At 38.4% G+C, this 13361-nt stretch overlaps 1 protein-coding gene and 1 non-coding gene across 2 annotated transcripts; one reads left to right on the top strand and one right to left on the bottom strand.

Annotated features, from left to right (window-relative positions):
• Positions 1 to 475: 475 nt before the first annotated feature.
• On the top strand, positions 476 to 1324 carry LOC147789231 (uncharacterized). Its single transcript, XM_087118282.1, has 2 exons — positions 476 to 1123; positions 1228 to 1324. Exons 1-2 carry the CDS (start codon positions 526 to 528, stop codon positions 1233 to 1235), a joined length of 606 nt encoding a protein of 201 aa, XP_086974408.1. The 5' UTR covers positions 476 to 525; the 3' UTR covers positions 1236 to 1324.
• Positions 1325 to 11805: 10481 nt separating this feature from the next.
• Positions 11806 to 11885, bottom strand: TRNAL-UAG (transfer RNA leucine (anticodon UAG)). Its single transcript has one exon. It is a non-coding gene; the product is annotated as a tRNA-Leu (tRNA).
• Positions 11886 to 13361: the final 1476 nt, after the last annotated feature.

The following is a 13361-nucleotide window of genomic DNA, read 5'->3' as shown; positions in this document are numbered from 1 at the left end:
CGAAGAATTACTAAGAGTTAGTATATTCTTGACCAAAATAGCGATAACTAAAACACTATAGGAACAAGAGTTATTCTGGAATTAGTGTTTAAGTCAAGAATGTCTTGGTTTAGTGAATGAGTGATTGACTGCCCCTCGGTAGCAGTTGCTCTAACTCACTAAAGTATCGTTGCAAATTAATAATGATTTGGGTATATTATTACATTTGCTAAAACTGATTGGATTAAACAGGATTAAGTCAAATCACTAATAGAATTTTCCAGCATGACAAACTCAATAGTACAATTACTCGCTTCTGAGAAATTAAACGGCGACAACTACACAACTTGGAAATCAAACCTAAACACAATACTGGTCATTGATGATTTAAAGTTTGTTTTAACTGAGGAGTGTCCTCCAAACCCAAACTTAAATGAAAACCGAACAGCTCGGGATGCATATGACAGATGGATAAAGGCAAATGACAAAACCCGAGTGTACATTCTAGCCAGCATATCTGATGTTTTGGCTAAGAAACACGATGTTATGGGTACTGCTAAAGAGATTATGGAATCTCTAAAAGGGATGTTTGGACAACCGTCCTTCTCCCTTAGACATGAAGCCATAAAATACATTTACAACTGCCGTATGAAAGAAGGGACCTCAGTTAGAGAACATGTCCTGGACATGATGGTCCATTTCAATGTGGCAGAAGAAAATGAAGTTGTCATTGATGAGAAGAGTCAAGTCAGTTTTATCATGATGTCTCTTCCGAAGAGCTTCTTCCAGTTCCGCACCAATGTGGTTATGAACAAAATAGAATATAACTTGACTGCTCGTCTCAATGAGCTACAGACTTATCAGTCCCTCTTAACAAACAAGGGACAAACAGGAGAAGCAAATGTTGCTATCTCCAAGAAATTACTACGAGGATCGTCCTCCAAAAATAAGTCTGGACCTTCAACTTCTAAAAGTGTTTTGATGAAGAAGAAGGGAAAAGGGAAAAACAAGATTCCTACTAACCGCAAGAACAAGGTTCAAAAAGCAGATAAAGGAAAATGTTTCCATTGCAACGAAAACGGGCACTGGAAGAGAAACTGCCCAAAATACCTTGCAGAGAAGAAAGCCGAAAAGACACAACAAGGTAAATATGATTTACTCGTTGTAGAAATGTGTTTAGTAGAGTATGACAACTCAACTTGGATACTAGATTCAGGGGCGACTAATCATATTTGTTCTTTTTACCAGGAAACTAGCTCCTGGAGAATGCTTGCGGACGGCGAGATAACACTCAGGGTTGGAACAGGAGAGGTTGTCTCAGCAAGATCAGTAGGAAATTTAAAGTTGATTTTTGGAGATAGATTCATTATATTAGATAATGTACTTTTTGTTCCTGGAATGAAAAGAAATCTAATATCCATCTCTTGTTTATTAGAACAGTTGTATAAAGTATCTTTTGAAATCAATGAAGTGTTCATTTGCAAAAGAGGTATTCATATTTGTTCTGCAAAACTAGAAAACAACTTATATATGTTAAAACCGAGCAAAACAAAAGCTATTTTAAATACTGAGATGTTTAAAACAGCTGAAACTCAAAATAAACGACAAAAGATTTCTCCTAATACCTTTCTTTGGCACTTAAGACTAGGCCACATTAATCTCAATAGGATTGAGAGATTGGTTAAAAGAGGACTTCTAAATAAGTTAGAATACAATTCTTTACCTCCATGTGAGTCTTGTCTTGAGGGTAAAATGACTAAACGATCATTTTGCGAAAAAGGTTATAGAGCCAAAGAAACCTTAGAACTCGTGCATACAGATCTCTGTGGTCCAATGAATGTCAAAGCACGAGGAGGGTATGAATATTTCATCAGTTTTATTGATGATTATTCAAGGTATGACTATCTTTACCTAATGCATCACAAGTCCGAAGCTCTTGAAAAATTCAGAGAGTATAAGACTGAGGTTGAGAATCTATTAGGTAAAACTATTAAAACACTTCGATCAGATCGAGAAGGAGAGTACATGGATTTAAGATTTCAGGACTATATGATAGAACATGGAATAAGGTCTCAACTCTCAGCCCCTGGTATGCCTCAACAAAATGGTGTATCAGAAAGGAGAAATAGAACTCTATTAGACATAGTTCGGTCTATGATGAGTTTTGCTCAATTACCCGATCCGTTTTGGGGATATGCAGTGGAGACTGCTACATACATTTTGAACATGGTTCCTACTAAGAGTGTTTCAGAAACACCTTATGAGTTATGGAAAGGGCGTAAAGGTAGTTTACGTCACTTCAGAATTTGAGGATGTCCAGCACATGTGTTGTTGCAAAATCCCAAGAAATAAGAATGTCGTTCAAAATTATGTCTATTCGTAGGATACCCCAAAGAGACGAAAGGTGGTTTGTTTTATGATCCTCAAGAAAATAGAGTGTTTGTATCAACGAACGCTACATTCTTAGAGGAAGACCACGTAAGAAATCATCAACCTCGTAGCAAACTAGTATTAAGTGAGATTTCTAAAGAAGCTACTGATAAAACAACAAGAGTTGTTGATCAAGCTGGTCCTTCAACCAGAGCTGTTGATGGAGCTGACACTTCTGGTCAATCACATCCTTCTCAAAAGTTGAGAATGCCTCGACGTAGTGGGAGGATTATAACTCAACCCGATCGTTACTTGGGTTTGATAGAAACTCAAGTCATCATACCTGATGATGGCGTTGAGGATCCATTGTCCTATAAACAGGCAATGAATGATGTAGATAGAGATAAGTGGATTAAAGCCATGAATCTTGAAATGGAGTCAATGTACTTCAATTCAGTCTGGGAACTTGTAGATCAACCAGATGGGGTAAAACCTATTGGTTGCAAATGGATCTATAAGAGGAAACGAGACCAAACCGGTAAGGTACAGACCTTTAAAGCACGACTAGTAGCAAAGGGTTATACCCAAAGAGAGGGGGTGGACTATGAAGAAACCTTCTCACCTGTTGCTATGCTTAAATCAATTAGAATACTCTTGTCTATTGCCACATTTTATGATTATGAAATTTGGCAAATGGATGTTAAGACAGCTTTTCTAAACGGCGATCTTGAAGAGAGTATCTATATGGCTCAACCAGAGGGGTTCATTGAACATGATCATGAGCAAAGGGTTTGCAAGCTTAAAAGATCCATTTATGGGTTGAAACAAGCATCTCGATCCTGGAACATAAAGTTTGATACTGCGATCAAATCTTATGGCTTTAAACAGAATGTTGACGAACCTTGTGTTTATAAAAGGATAGTCAACTCTACAGTAGCTTTCCTGGTGTTGTACGTTGACGATATCCTACTCATTGGAAATGATGTGGGAATTCTGACTGACATTAAGCATTGGCTGGCGACACAATTCCAAATGAAAGATTTGGGAGAGGCTCAGTTTGTTCTTGGAGTCCAAATTGTTCGGAATCGCAAGAACAAAACGCTAGCATTGTCTCAAGCATCGTACATCGACAAAATGTTGATTCGATATAAGATGCAGGACTCCAACAAAGGATTATTACCTTTCAGGCATGGAGTTCATTTGTCGAAGGAACAAAGTCCTAAGACACCTCAAGAAGTTGAGGATATGAAACACATTCCCTATGCATCAGCGGCCGGTAGTCTGATGTATGGCATGCTATGTACCCGACCCGACATATGCCATGCTGTGGGAATTGTCAGCAGATATCAGTCCAATCCGGGACGTGCTCATTGGACTGCCGTTAAGAATATCCTCAAGTATCTTAGGAGAACGAGGGACTATATGCTAATGTACGGTGCTAAGGATCTGATCCTTACAGGGTACACTGACTCAGATTTTCAGACCGATGTAGATTCGAGGAAATCGACATCAGGATCTGTCTTCACTCTGAATGGAGGAGCAATAATATGGAGAAGCATAAAGCAAGGTTGCATTGCTGATTCCACCATGGAGGCTGAGTATGTTGCTGCTTGTGAAGCAGCGAAAGAATCTGTATGGCTTAGGAAGTTCTTAACTGATTTGGAAGTCGTTCCAAATATGCATCTTCCCGTCACTCTTTATTGTGATAACAGTGGAGCAGTTGCAAATTCAAAAGAACCAAGAAGCCATAAGCGAGGAAAACATATTGAGCGCAAATATCATCTCATAAGGGAGATTGTGCAACGAGGAGATGTGATCGTCACACAGATAGCTTCAGAACACAACATTGCTGATCCATTTACAAAGCCCCTCACGGCTAAAGTGTTTGAAGGGCACCTAGTGAGTCTAGGACTACGGGTTATGTAATCTAGGGCAAGTGGGAGAAAAGGCATGCGTATGTGATGCCCAAGTTTATTGTATTTCTCTCTACTCAACGTTATAAAACCCCACTAGAGTTTTAGTCCAAGTGGGAGTTCGTTGGGTTTTATGTCCTAAAACTCATAGTTTGTAAACAAAGATATATTCTATTTTCAATAAAGTTATTATTGATGTTTATTCAGTAAAAAATTGTTATTGAATAAAGTGAACTTTACGATCATTAATCTAAATCCAATAAACTAAGAACACTCTGGCTATAGTATGATTACTTGAACTATATGTAGAGACATAAGAGTGGATCAAGTTCAAGTATATAGTCAAAATGATCTATAGTATAAGGATAAGGCTGAGTACCTTATTCTGGGGACACTATGGATGCGGCCCACTTTTGTATATGATATAAACAATGTGATCACTAAATTGTACATGTGAAGACATGTGAGTGGGGGCGTCCTATGCAATGAGTATTGCATAAGATCGGACCATGAAGAAAACCACTCTCACTTTATAAAGTCGTTTACTGTTGAGACTGATTTTCTTTTCATTCGATAACCTAGGTAACTCGGTTTTAATCCTGAGCTAACCATGAACTCCTGTTTATTCGGAATTATCCTTAGATTTGCATGGGTGAGAGTGGCTCTAGTTCGCCGACTCAACAGGCCTCCCATTTCAGGGGTAAGACTGGGTGAATGGCTGGAGACGTGGGGTGCAAGACGGAATTCACTCCTACCCACTTTTAGGGATAGAAGAAAGGTAGTTCCCTTAAGCACTGACTCCAGGTCTTGAACAAGGGGCCCCACCCTCTCATTGGTCTGAGAGGGATTCGGTTTACTGGTTGGACCACAAACCAATTGTTCATTAGAGGATCAGTGAGACATAAGGAACAAGAAGTAACTTCAGGGGTAAAACGGTAAATTGACCCAGCTCTAGTTACGAACAACCTGTGAAGGATCGACTTACTAATCATGGTTATATCAGATGGACAGAAATATATCTATAGTGAGGGGAGTGCAACTACTAGGCTATAGTGGAGTGTCCTAGTAGTTAACGAATGTTGGTTAACCAGGTTAATGAGTTTAATCGCTTAATCTTGGATCGTTGTAGCCCATGATCTATAGGTCCATTAGGTCCCTCTGCTAGCTCATATCGGACTAAACCATAGAACAGTGTGACGAGTGAGTTCGAAGTGTTCGAATTCAAGTTAGGGAATCTGCGTTACATATATACGATATATTTAACCGCAATTTTGTTTTATTTACGAATTAAACGAAAAGAGAGAATATGAGATATTTAAATAAGATTTAAATATCTTAATCAATTATGTGATTTAAATATCTTAATCAATTATGTGTCGGAATTGATTGGGATTGGCATTTGAATTAATATTAAATATTAATTAAATAGTTTAATTAATCATTTAATGTTACCTTACTTTGAAATTCATTATTCAAATTAATTGTTGAATTAAAATGAAGAAAGTCAAAATGACTTTCATCTAATGGAAAAATCCATGTTAGTGGAATTTTGAGGTGTCAAAATTTGGTTTAACCAAACTTGCATGTTTGCCAAATAAACCCCACAAGTTTGAGTGGAATTTTGAGTGTCAAAATTTGGTTAACTCAAACATGCATGCTTGCCACATAATCCCAAACATTTGAGTGGAATTTTAAGTGTCAAAATTTGGTGATCTCAAGTTTGCATGAACATGCAAACTTGACTCTTTAAATAGAGTGATCATGATACTTGGAATCTTCTTCTTCATCTTGATGAAAAAAAACCTTGAGAAAAACCTCTCACAAACACTCTCTTTCACATATACAAAATCCCTCCCAAGTTTAGTCACTCACCGGATTCCACAATCCCGTTCTAAGGCCGGAGGATAGTGGAGAAGACACTAGTGGTGGTTCGAAACCGGTTCGTGAGGCAAAAGGAGTTTGAAATACAAAAGGTTAGTATTTAAACTCATCAAGTTTTAATACTTATGAACATGCTAGTTATTTACAATAATTGATGTTCTAAAAGTGCCTAAGATCCAAATTGCTTCCGCATGTGTTATATTAACACCAACAAGAAAAACTCAAAGAACCGCGAGTTAAGACCTTAAACCTATCAAATTGCTCGGTAATTAGGTAACATTAGAATAACCCACTAGATGAACTCCGCTGCCTATAAAATTTTAATTCTAAGCATATTATAGCATTTTGAGGTTCTAAATGAAGTTTAGTAGTCATTAGATAAGGATAAGTGGATAAACCAAGAAATGGTGCAAAATGACCATAATGCCCCTAAGGATATCTACCTACAGTTCCTAACCTAGATGACCTCCAAATGCTATGAAACCCTGAAGTAGATCCTATTTTATGATGTTTGATGATTTTGTAAAGTTGAAAGGCATTGGAACACGTTAAGTAGCAAAACCATGAATTAGGGGTGAAATGGCCAAAATGTCCCTAGACTCTTATGAGATTTCAAGGTCTATACGTGCTCCGGATGATTTGCTACTTCTTATAAGGTCGATTATGAAGAACATGAAGATAAGTTTGAGGTTTCAAGTTCATTGGAGTAAGTTTGGAACCTAAACCAAGTTAGGATCCAAGAAACACCTAAAGGAAACACCACAAGACTTCAGACTCTTCTAGAACTCTCTAAAGAACTCCCTAAGAATCTATGACCTTCTAGAACAACTTACACTAAGATGGGTTCATATGGTTACAAATACAAGTTACAACTTATGTCTCAAGGAATTAAGGACCTTAGAAACTTACAAGATTAAGAACCAAGAACAAACAACACACAAGCTTTACAACTACCTAAGTAAGAAGAATGCTAGGTACCACTCAAGGACGAGGGATCAAGGTCCCCAAACTCAGAAACAGAAACTCAAGAATGCTAGGTAATACTCTAATCATGTCCAAAGTGACCCATGACCTCCCACCAAGCGGTGCCCAATAATTCCTCTTCTAGGTGGAATGTCTTGGACCATGTTTCCTTTGCAGGATGTCATGCCTCAAGTTTCCCTCACCTATTAGAGATGCCCTGCAGACTTGCAGGATGCGGTGTTCAAGTATGCACCGAGCAAGTGACCTTTATGGTCTATCAAGGGGAGTAGTCTAAGGTCACGGAGGAACAAGAAGAGAGTAAGTTCCCTTAGCCACGAATCAAGAACCTCCTAAGACCTCCCACGGTACAGCATGTTCATGACTTAGACTACGCTACTTGGAACGCATGAAGCCTTTAGTGTAGGTAAGCAGACTGTATTATAGGGCAAGCCCTTGATGCAGTATTAAGACTACATCGCTTGGAACGTAAGAAGCCTTGGATGTAGGATTTCAGACTATGTCGCTTGGAACGCATGAAGCCATGGGCATAAATTAAGCAGACTGTATTATAGGGCAAGCCCTTGATGTAGGTTTTCAGACTATGTCGCTTGGAACGCATGAAGCCTTGGGCATAGGTTAAGCAGACTGTATTATAGGGCAAGCCCTTCATGCAGTTTTAAGACTACATCGCTTGGAACGTAAGAAGCCTTGGATGTATGTCTTTAGACTATGTCGCTTAGAATGCATGAAACCTTGGGCATAGGTTAAGCAGACCATATCGAAGGGCAAGCCCTAAGATGCGGTAAGACTACGTCGCTTGGAACGCATGAAGCCTTGGACGTAAGTTAAAGCTGTGTCGCTTAGAACGCATGAAGGCTTGGACGCAAGATTCTCAGGTACATGTCTAGTGCCGTAAATCCTAGGGGAAGTGTCTTGGAGAACGAATCAATAATAGAACAAGAACCAAGAATACCAAGAACAAGAGAAAGATAAAGGACTAGAACATGGATCAAGATCCTAGTTCTAAGGACAAGAACCAGGAACAAATGACCAAGAACCAAAAACCATAGTGCTAAGGCCCTTAAAGGAAAACCAAGGTTTTAGGGTTTAAGAACCAAGGTCCTCAAGAAAGATCAAGATAAGAACCCTAAGTCAAGAACAAGAATTAAAGGGGCTTAAGAAGGGGCTTAAGTACTTAAAACAAGAACAAGATCAAGAACAAGCAAGAACAAAGAATGTGGTACCCTAGCATATCAAAGACACGATTAAGAGCCTACAAGTAGGCTACTTACTGAGTCTTGTACTCATTCCTTATTCTCCAATTTTTTTCCAGGTAATAAGGAGCTGGTCGAGGTCGGGAGCGGAATCTGGAGCAGGTGCCATAGACTAACCTCACCTGTCGTCTCAACCCTTTTATTTTAAAATGTTTTGCGTCTGTTCCTTATTCTGTCTTTTAACTATTATGTTGTATTTTAAATTACTAATGTGCGCACACTATTTTGGTATAATGTAAATTATGTTTTAAATTTTAATGATTTTATTTCGCAAAAAAATTTATCCGTCTTTTTGAGCCATCGCATCAGCCATGTCCTTATAGAGAGCTTCATTTGTGTAAATGAGTGCAAACAATGGCCAACAATTCCTTGAGTGTACACGTGAATAAAGTGTTGAGTGTTCACGTGATAAAGTGTTGTGAGGTCTTTTGTATTTTCTTAACCTACTTTTGCAGCAAAGTTTTACAAATAGATTCGACCATGAATCCTCTTGAAGAAGTGGAGAATGATACGAATCAAGACATCTCAATCATGGAATGCTTTTAAGGAAATATAAGCTTAAGGAAGATGAGTTTTATTTATCCTAGTTACAAATTTTTTTTTGTGGATCTCACTAATGTATTTTATGAATTTTATTCACATTTAGGTTACATTTACGGTAACAACAAGGAAAAAAATAAAAGAGTTAGCGATCTCGTGGGAGCAACCACCCTTGCATCAGAAATCTCGCGATAGACATAAATGCATTTTATGACTTTTTATTTTCTTAATGCATTTTCAGTGAGCGCCAAAGATCTAGTAGAAGTAGAAAATAGGCCAAAGAGACAAAACCGATAGACTTTTGGATCCAGGTTCAACACGGGTGGCCCAACAAGCACTAAATCACTCCCAGCAGCGCACGACCTGAAAAGGCACTCTTCGAGAAATGCATGTGTGACCTGACAAACTAGTCATGCTCTTCTCATGTGCAGCGCACACGCTTCCCACGTCAGTCGCAACTCACACGACTTGTGTGTCAACTCCATCATCATTTGTTTTCTAGTTTTTGGATATATATGTTTATTATCATTTCTTATATGTTTTCGATTTATTTATGAATTTTATTTTTATTATGTAAGTCCATGGGACTGTTGAAACATTTAAAATGAATATTTCCACATAAAAAGATCACATCATGCATATGGTACGACTCTAGTTTAGTAAAAAAAAATAAGATCCTTACATTTTCATAGTGGTTAATTATAGTCCTAAAAGTATGAATGACAAAATCTTAAAATTTCTCATTTTCATAGTGGCTAACTATAGTCCTAAAAGTATGAATGATACAACTCTTAACATTCCTAGTGGAAGGTTAAGGGTTTCATGTTGAGGCTATATATAACCACTTATGTTGTCTTGTAGACTTGAAAAAGGTAGTAAAAAGATCATTTATGCCTTCTTTTAACTAAGTAATAAGTTTTTTTTTTTTTGTAATGCTATGTAGTTTAGGTTGTATGTTTAGTATCATCTAAGCTTGACATGATCGATCTTGCCTGCGGAGTGATTCAAATCTCAAACAAGTATTTTTTTTCTCTAAGATATTCAATCAACAAAGTAAATCGTTATCATGAAGCATGATTTAACTTCGGTTTGATGACGGAGACGCCTCGTGGAGGGACACTGAAAGAAGGACAATCAAACCAAAAAAGATAGGTGAGTGATGTGTGGTTCGCTGCCACTTTTATGTATTGTAGGATAAGTAGTGTCCCTTATTTTTGCTGACTATGTTATTTCACATGTAGTATGATGATATCAAAGCTAGGTTTCAATCGTGGGACCTGTGAGTTATGGGCCCACCATGCTTCTGCTGATATTAATCATTTTGATCTCTAGCTTTCATCATAGATGTTTAGTTCACTTATGGCAAACTTTGAGACAGTATATAAAAAGGTATTAACGGCCCTTCAACCCTTATATCTATCTCCATGACTTGAGACATTCTAACTTTACTTTTGATATTTGTACTACTTTTTCTATATTTGTGCTACTTTTTTTTTTTATTATTATTATTTTTTTTTATAGTAGTATGATTGGGTGTCCTTTGCTTTTCTTCGTCGCCAGATAGCTTTCATCTATGCTTTCCGTTATGATGTTCGATGATTTGAGCAGACTGTGAGTCTTACCTGATTGGGGGGCTCTCATCTACAATGAGATGCAACGTGTTGTGTCGCACATGATTAAACATGCATGCATAGGCGGCGTGTGTGGTCAAACAAGTTTGAATTTGAATTCCGAAGGAAAATCCTGCCTACGGTCCAATAAAGCCACAAAGCCACAAAGTCGGGTGAAAAATGTGAATGGGGATTGAGTACTCCTAAAGGTTTTAAAAAAATAAAAATAAATGACAGTTATGGGATTAGAAACTAGAAACCAATCCCTTTTTAAACCAGAGACTAAAAGTAGCATCTTGGACCACTAAGCCAAACTATCCCAACAATTGTGTTTGGAATACTAAGATAGTCGAGCTATCTCAAGACATGAGATTGCATCACGATGCATGGGTCGTGTTGTTGGGAACCGAGATGACCATGAGATGCAATGTTGTTGTGTTACAAATGATTGAACATGCATGCATAGGCGGCGTGTGCGGTCAAATAAGTTTTAATTCCACATTATTGATGTTTGAAACCCTAGGCAAACCCTGCCTAAGGTCCAACAAAGCCACAAAGCTAGATGAAAAATATGAAAGGGAATTAAGTACTCCTTAAGGTTTGTCATGATCGTGTCAAGATCACAAAGCTGCACATTTGAAAAAGTATGACTTTGACACGATGCACTGGTCGGAGTTGGGCTAGACTCTCTCCATATTAGACGCGTTTTAAAACCACGATGTTAACAACGATAAATAAAAAGTCAAAACAAACAATATGTGTTAGCAGCGGGCACGAGGCTTTACAAAAAAATAAAATAAATGACAGTTGTGGGATTTGAATCCATGCCATTTTGAACCAGAGTCGAAGTCTAACACCTTAGACAACTCGGCCAAACTATCCCAACGAATGTGTTTGGACAAATCAAGATGGTCGAGCTATCTTGAGACATGAGATTACAATACGATGCATGGGTTGTGCTGTTGGGAACCGAGATGACGATGAGATGCAACAATGTTGTGTCGCACATGATTGAACATGCACGATAGACGGCGTGTGTAGAGATTGAGTACTCTCAAGACACTGGTCGGAGTTGGGTTAGAGTCTCTTCATACCCTTTTAAACTAGAGCCCATTCATACCCTTTTAAACTAGAGCCCAAATCTGGCATCTTAAACCACTCAACTAAACTGTACGACAGATGTGCCATGACAAACCAAGATAGTCAAGCTATCTCTAGACATGAGATTGCAATACGATGCGTGGGTCGGACGATGAGATTGAAAAAGTATGATTATGACAGCTGTGGGATTTGAACCCACGCCCTTTCGGACCAGAGCCTAAATCTGGCGCCTTAGACCACTCGGCCAAACTGTCCCAACGAATGTGTCTAGAAAAACCAAGATGATCGAGTATCTCAAGACATGAGATTGCATCACGATACATGGATCGTGTTGTTGGGAACCGAGATAACAATGAGATGCAACATTGTGATTGAACATGAACGCATAGGCGGCGTGTGTGGTCAAACAAGTTTTGATTCCACATAAGTGATGTTTCAACGTTGAACGCAAACCTTGCCTATGGTATAACAAAGCCACAAAACCGAGGTGAAAAATGTGAATGGAGAGTGTGTACCCCATAAGGTTTTTGGCGAGCATGTCAAGATCACGAAGCCGCACATTTGAAGAAGTATGACCGTTACACGATGCACTGGTCGGAGTAGGGCTAGACTCTCTCTATAGTAGACGCGTTTTAAAATCATGAGGTTTTTATAATATGTGCTAGCAGCGGGCTTGAAGGTTTACAAAAAATGAAAATAAATGACAGCTGTGGGACCACGCCCCTTCAAACCAAAGCCTAAATCTGGCACCTTAGACCACTTGGCCAAACTGTCCCGAGGGATGTGTCTACACAACCAAGATGGTCAAGCTATCTCAAGAAGCTATCTCGAGACTTGAGATTGCATCACGATGCATGGGACGTGTTGTGAGGAACCGAGATGACAATGAGATGCAACGTTCTTGATGGGAATGTTATTTATTATTGGTATCAGAGCCAGGTTTCGATCCTAGGACCTATGGGTTATGGGTCCACCACGCTTCCGCTACGCCACTCTGATTTGTTAATTAATATCATTTTGATCCCTAACAGATGCTTTTAAAACCGTGAGACTCACGACGATACGTAACGGGCCAAAGTAGACAATATTTGCTGGCGGTCGACTTGGCTATTATATAACCTAAATCACCATAAGTGAATTCATTTCAAGGAATCTTATGCTTACACTCTTCATTGAGAGCGGTAGTTATCCTTCGAGAAATATACTTTGGAAGTAATTCAATGAAGCGCATCATCCATAATTAAAGGGTACTATCATATCTTGTCATAACCTTAGTTACAATTATATCTTTGTACCATCAGAAGTAGCTAACTTTTCGCATCTTATAATCATAAGAATTCTCTCAAACGTTCAGTATGGAGTTCTAGTTTGCCTACGACAAACTTTAAGACAATATATAAAAGGGTATTAATGGCTATTCAACACTTATATCATTCTCCATAAATTTCACTTTTTATATTTGTACTTCTCTTTCTATAGTAGTATGGTTGAGTATCCTTTGCTTTTCTCCGTCGGAGATATGCTTCTCCAACCCATCCTTGAGTACTCCTGTGAAACCAAAAGTTACAATTTGAGCAATAGCGTGGTCAAACTTACCTCGAAGTCTATAGGCGCTAGCTCCCATCAACATTTTGTTGATTACATTTACGACTAGATGACCAGATAGACCATCTATATTCCACTTATGTATGAATGTTCCTTCATAGGTGGATTGAGTCATTTGAGTTTTT

The sequence above is a fragment of the Cucurbita pepo genome, chromosome 15 (genome assembly GCF_057944985.1).
Source record: "Cucurbita pepo subsp. pepo isolate OVF chromosome 15, ASM5794498v1, whole genome shotgun sequence".
Taxonomy (NCBI): domain Eukaryota; kingdom Viridiplantae; phylum Streptophyta; class Magnoliopsida; order Cucurbitales; family Cucurbitaceae; genus Cucurbita; species Cucurbita pepo.
Note: the sequence above shows the minus strand (reverse complement) of the source record. Positions and strands in the feature narration are given on the sequence as shown.

Bases quoted from the DNA above. Each gene is read 5' to 3' on its own strand.
- LOC147789231 (XM_087118282.1), top strand. From the start codon at position 526: ATGGGTACTGCTAAAGAGATTATGGAATCTCTAAAAGGGATGTTTGGA.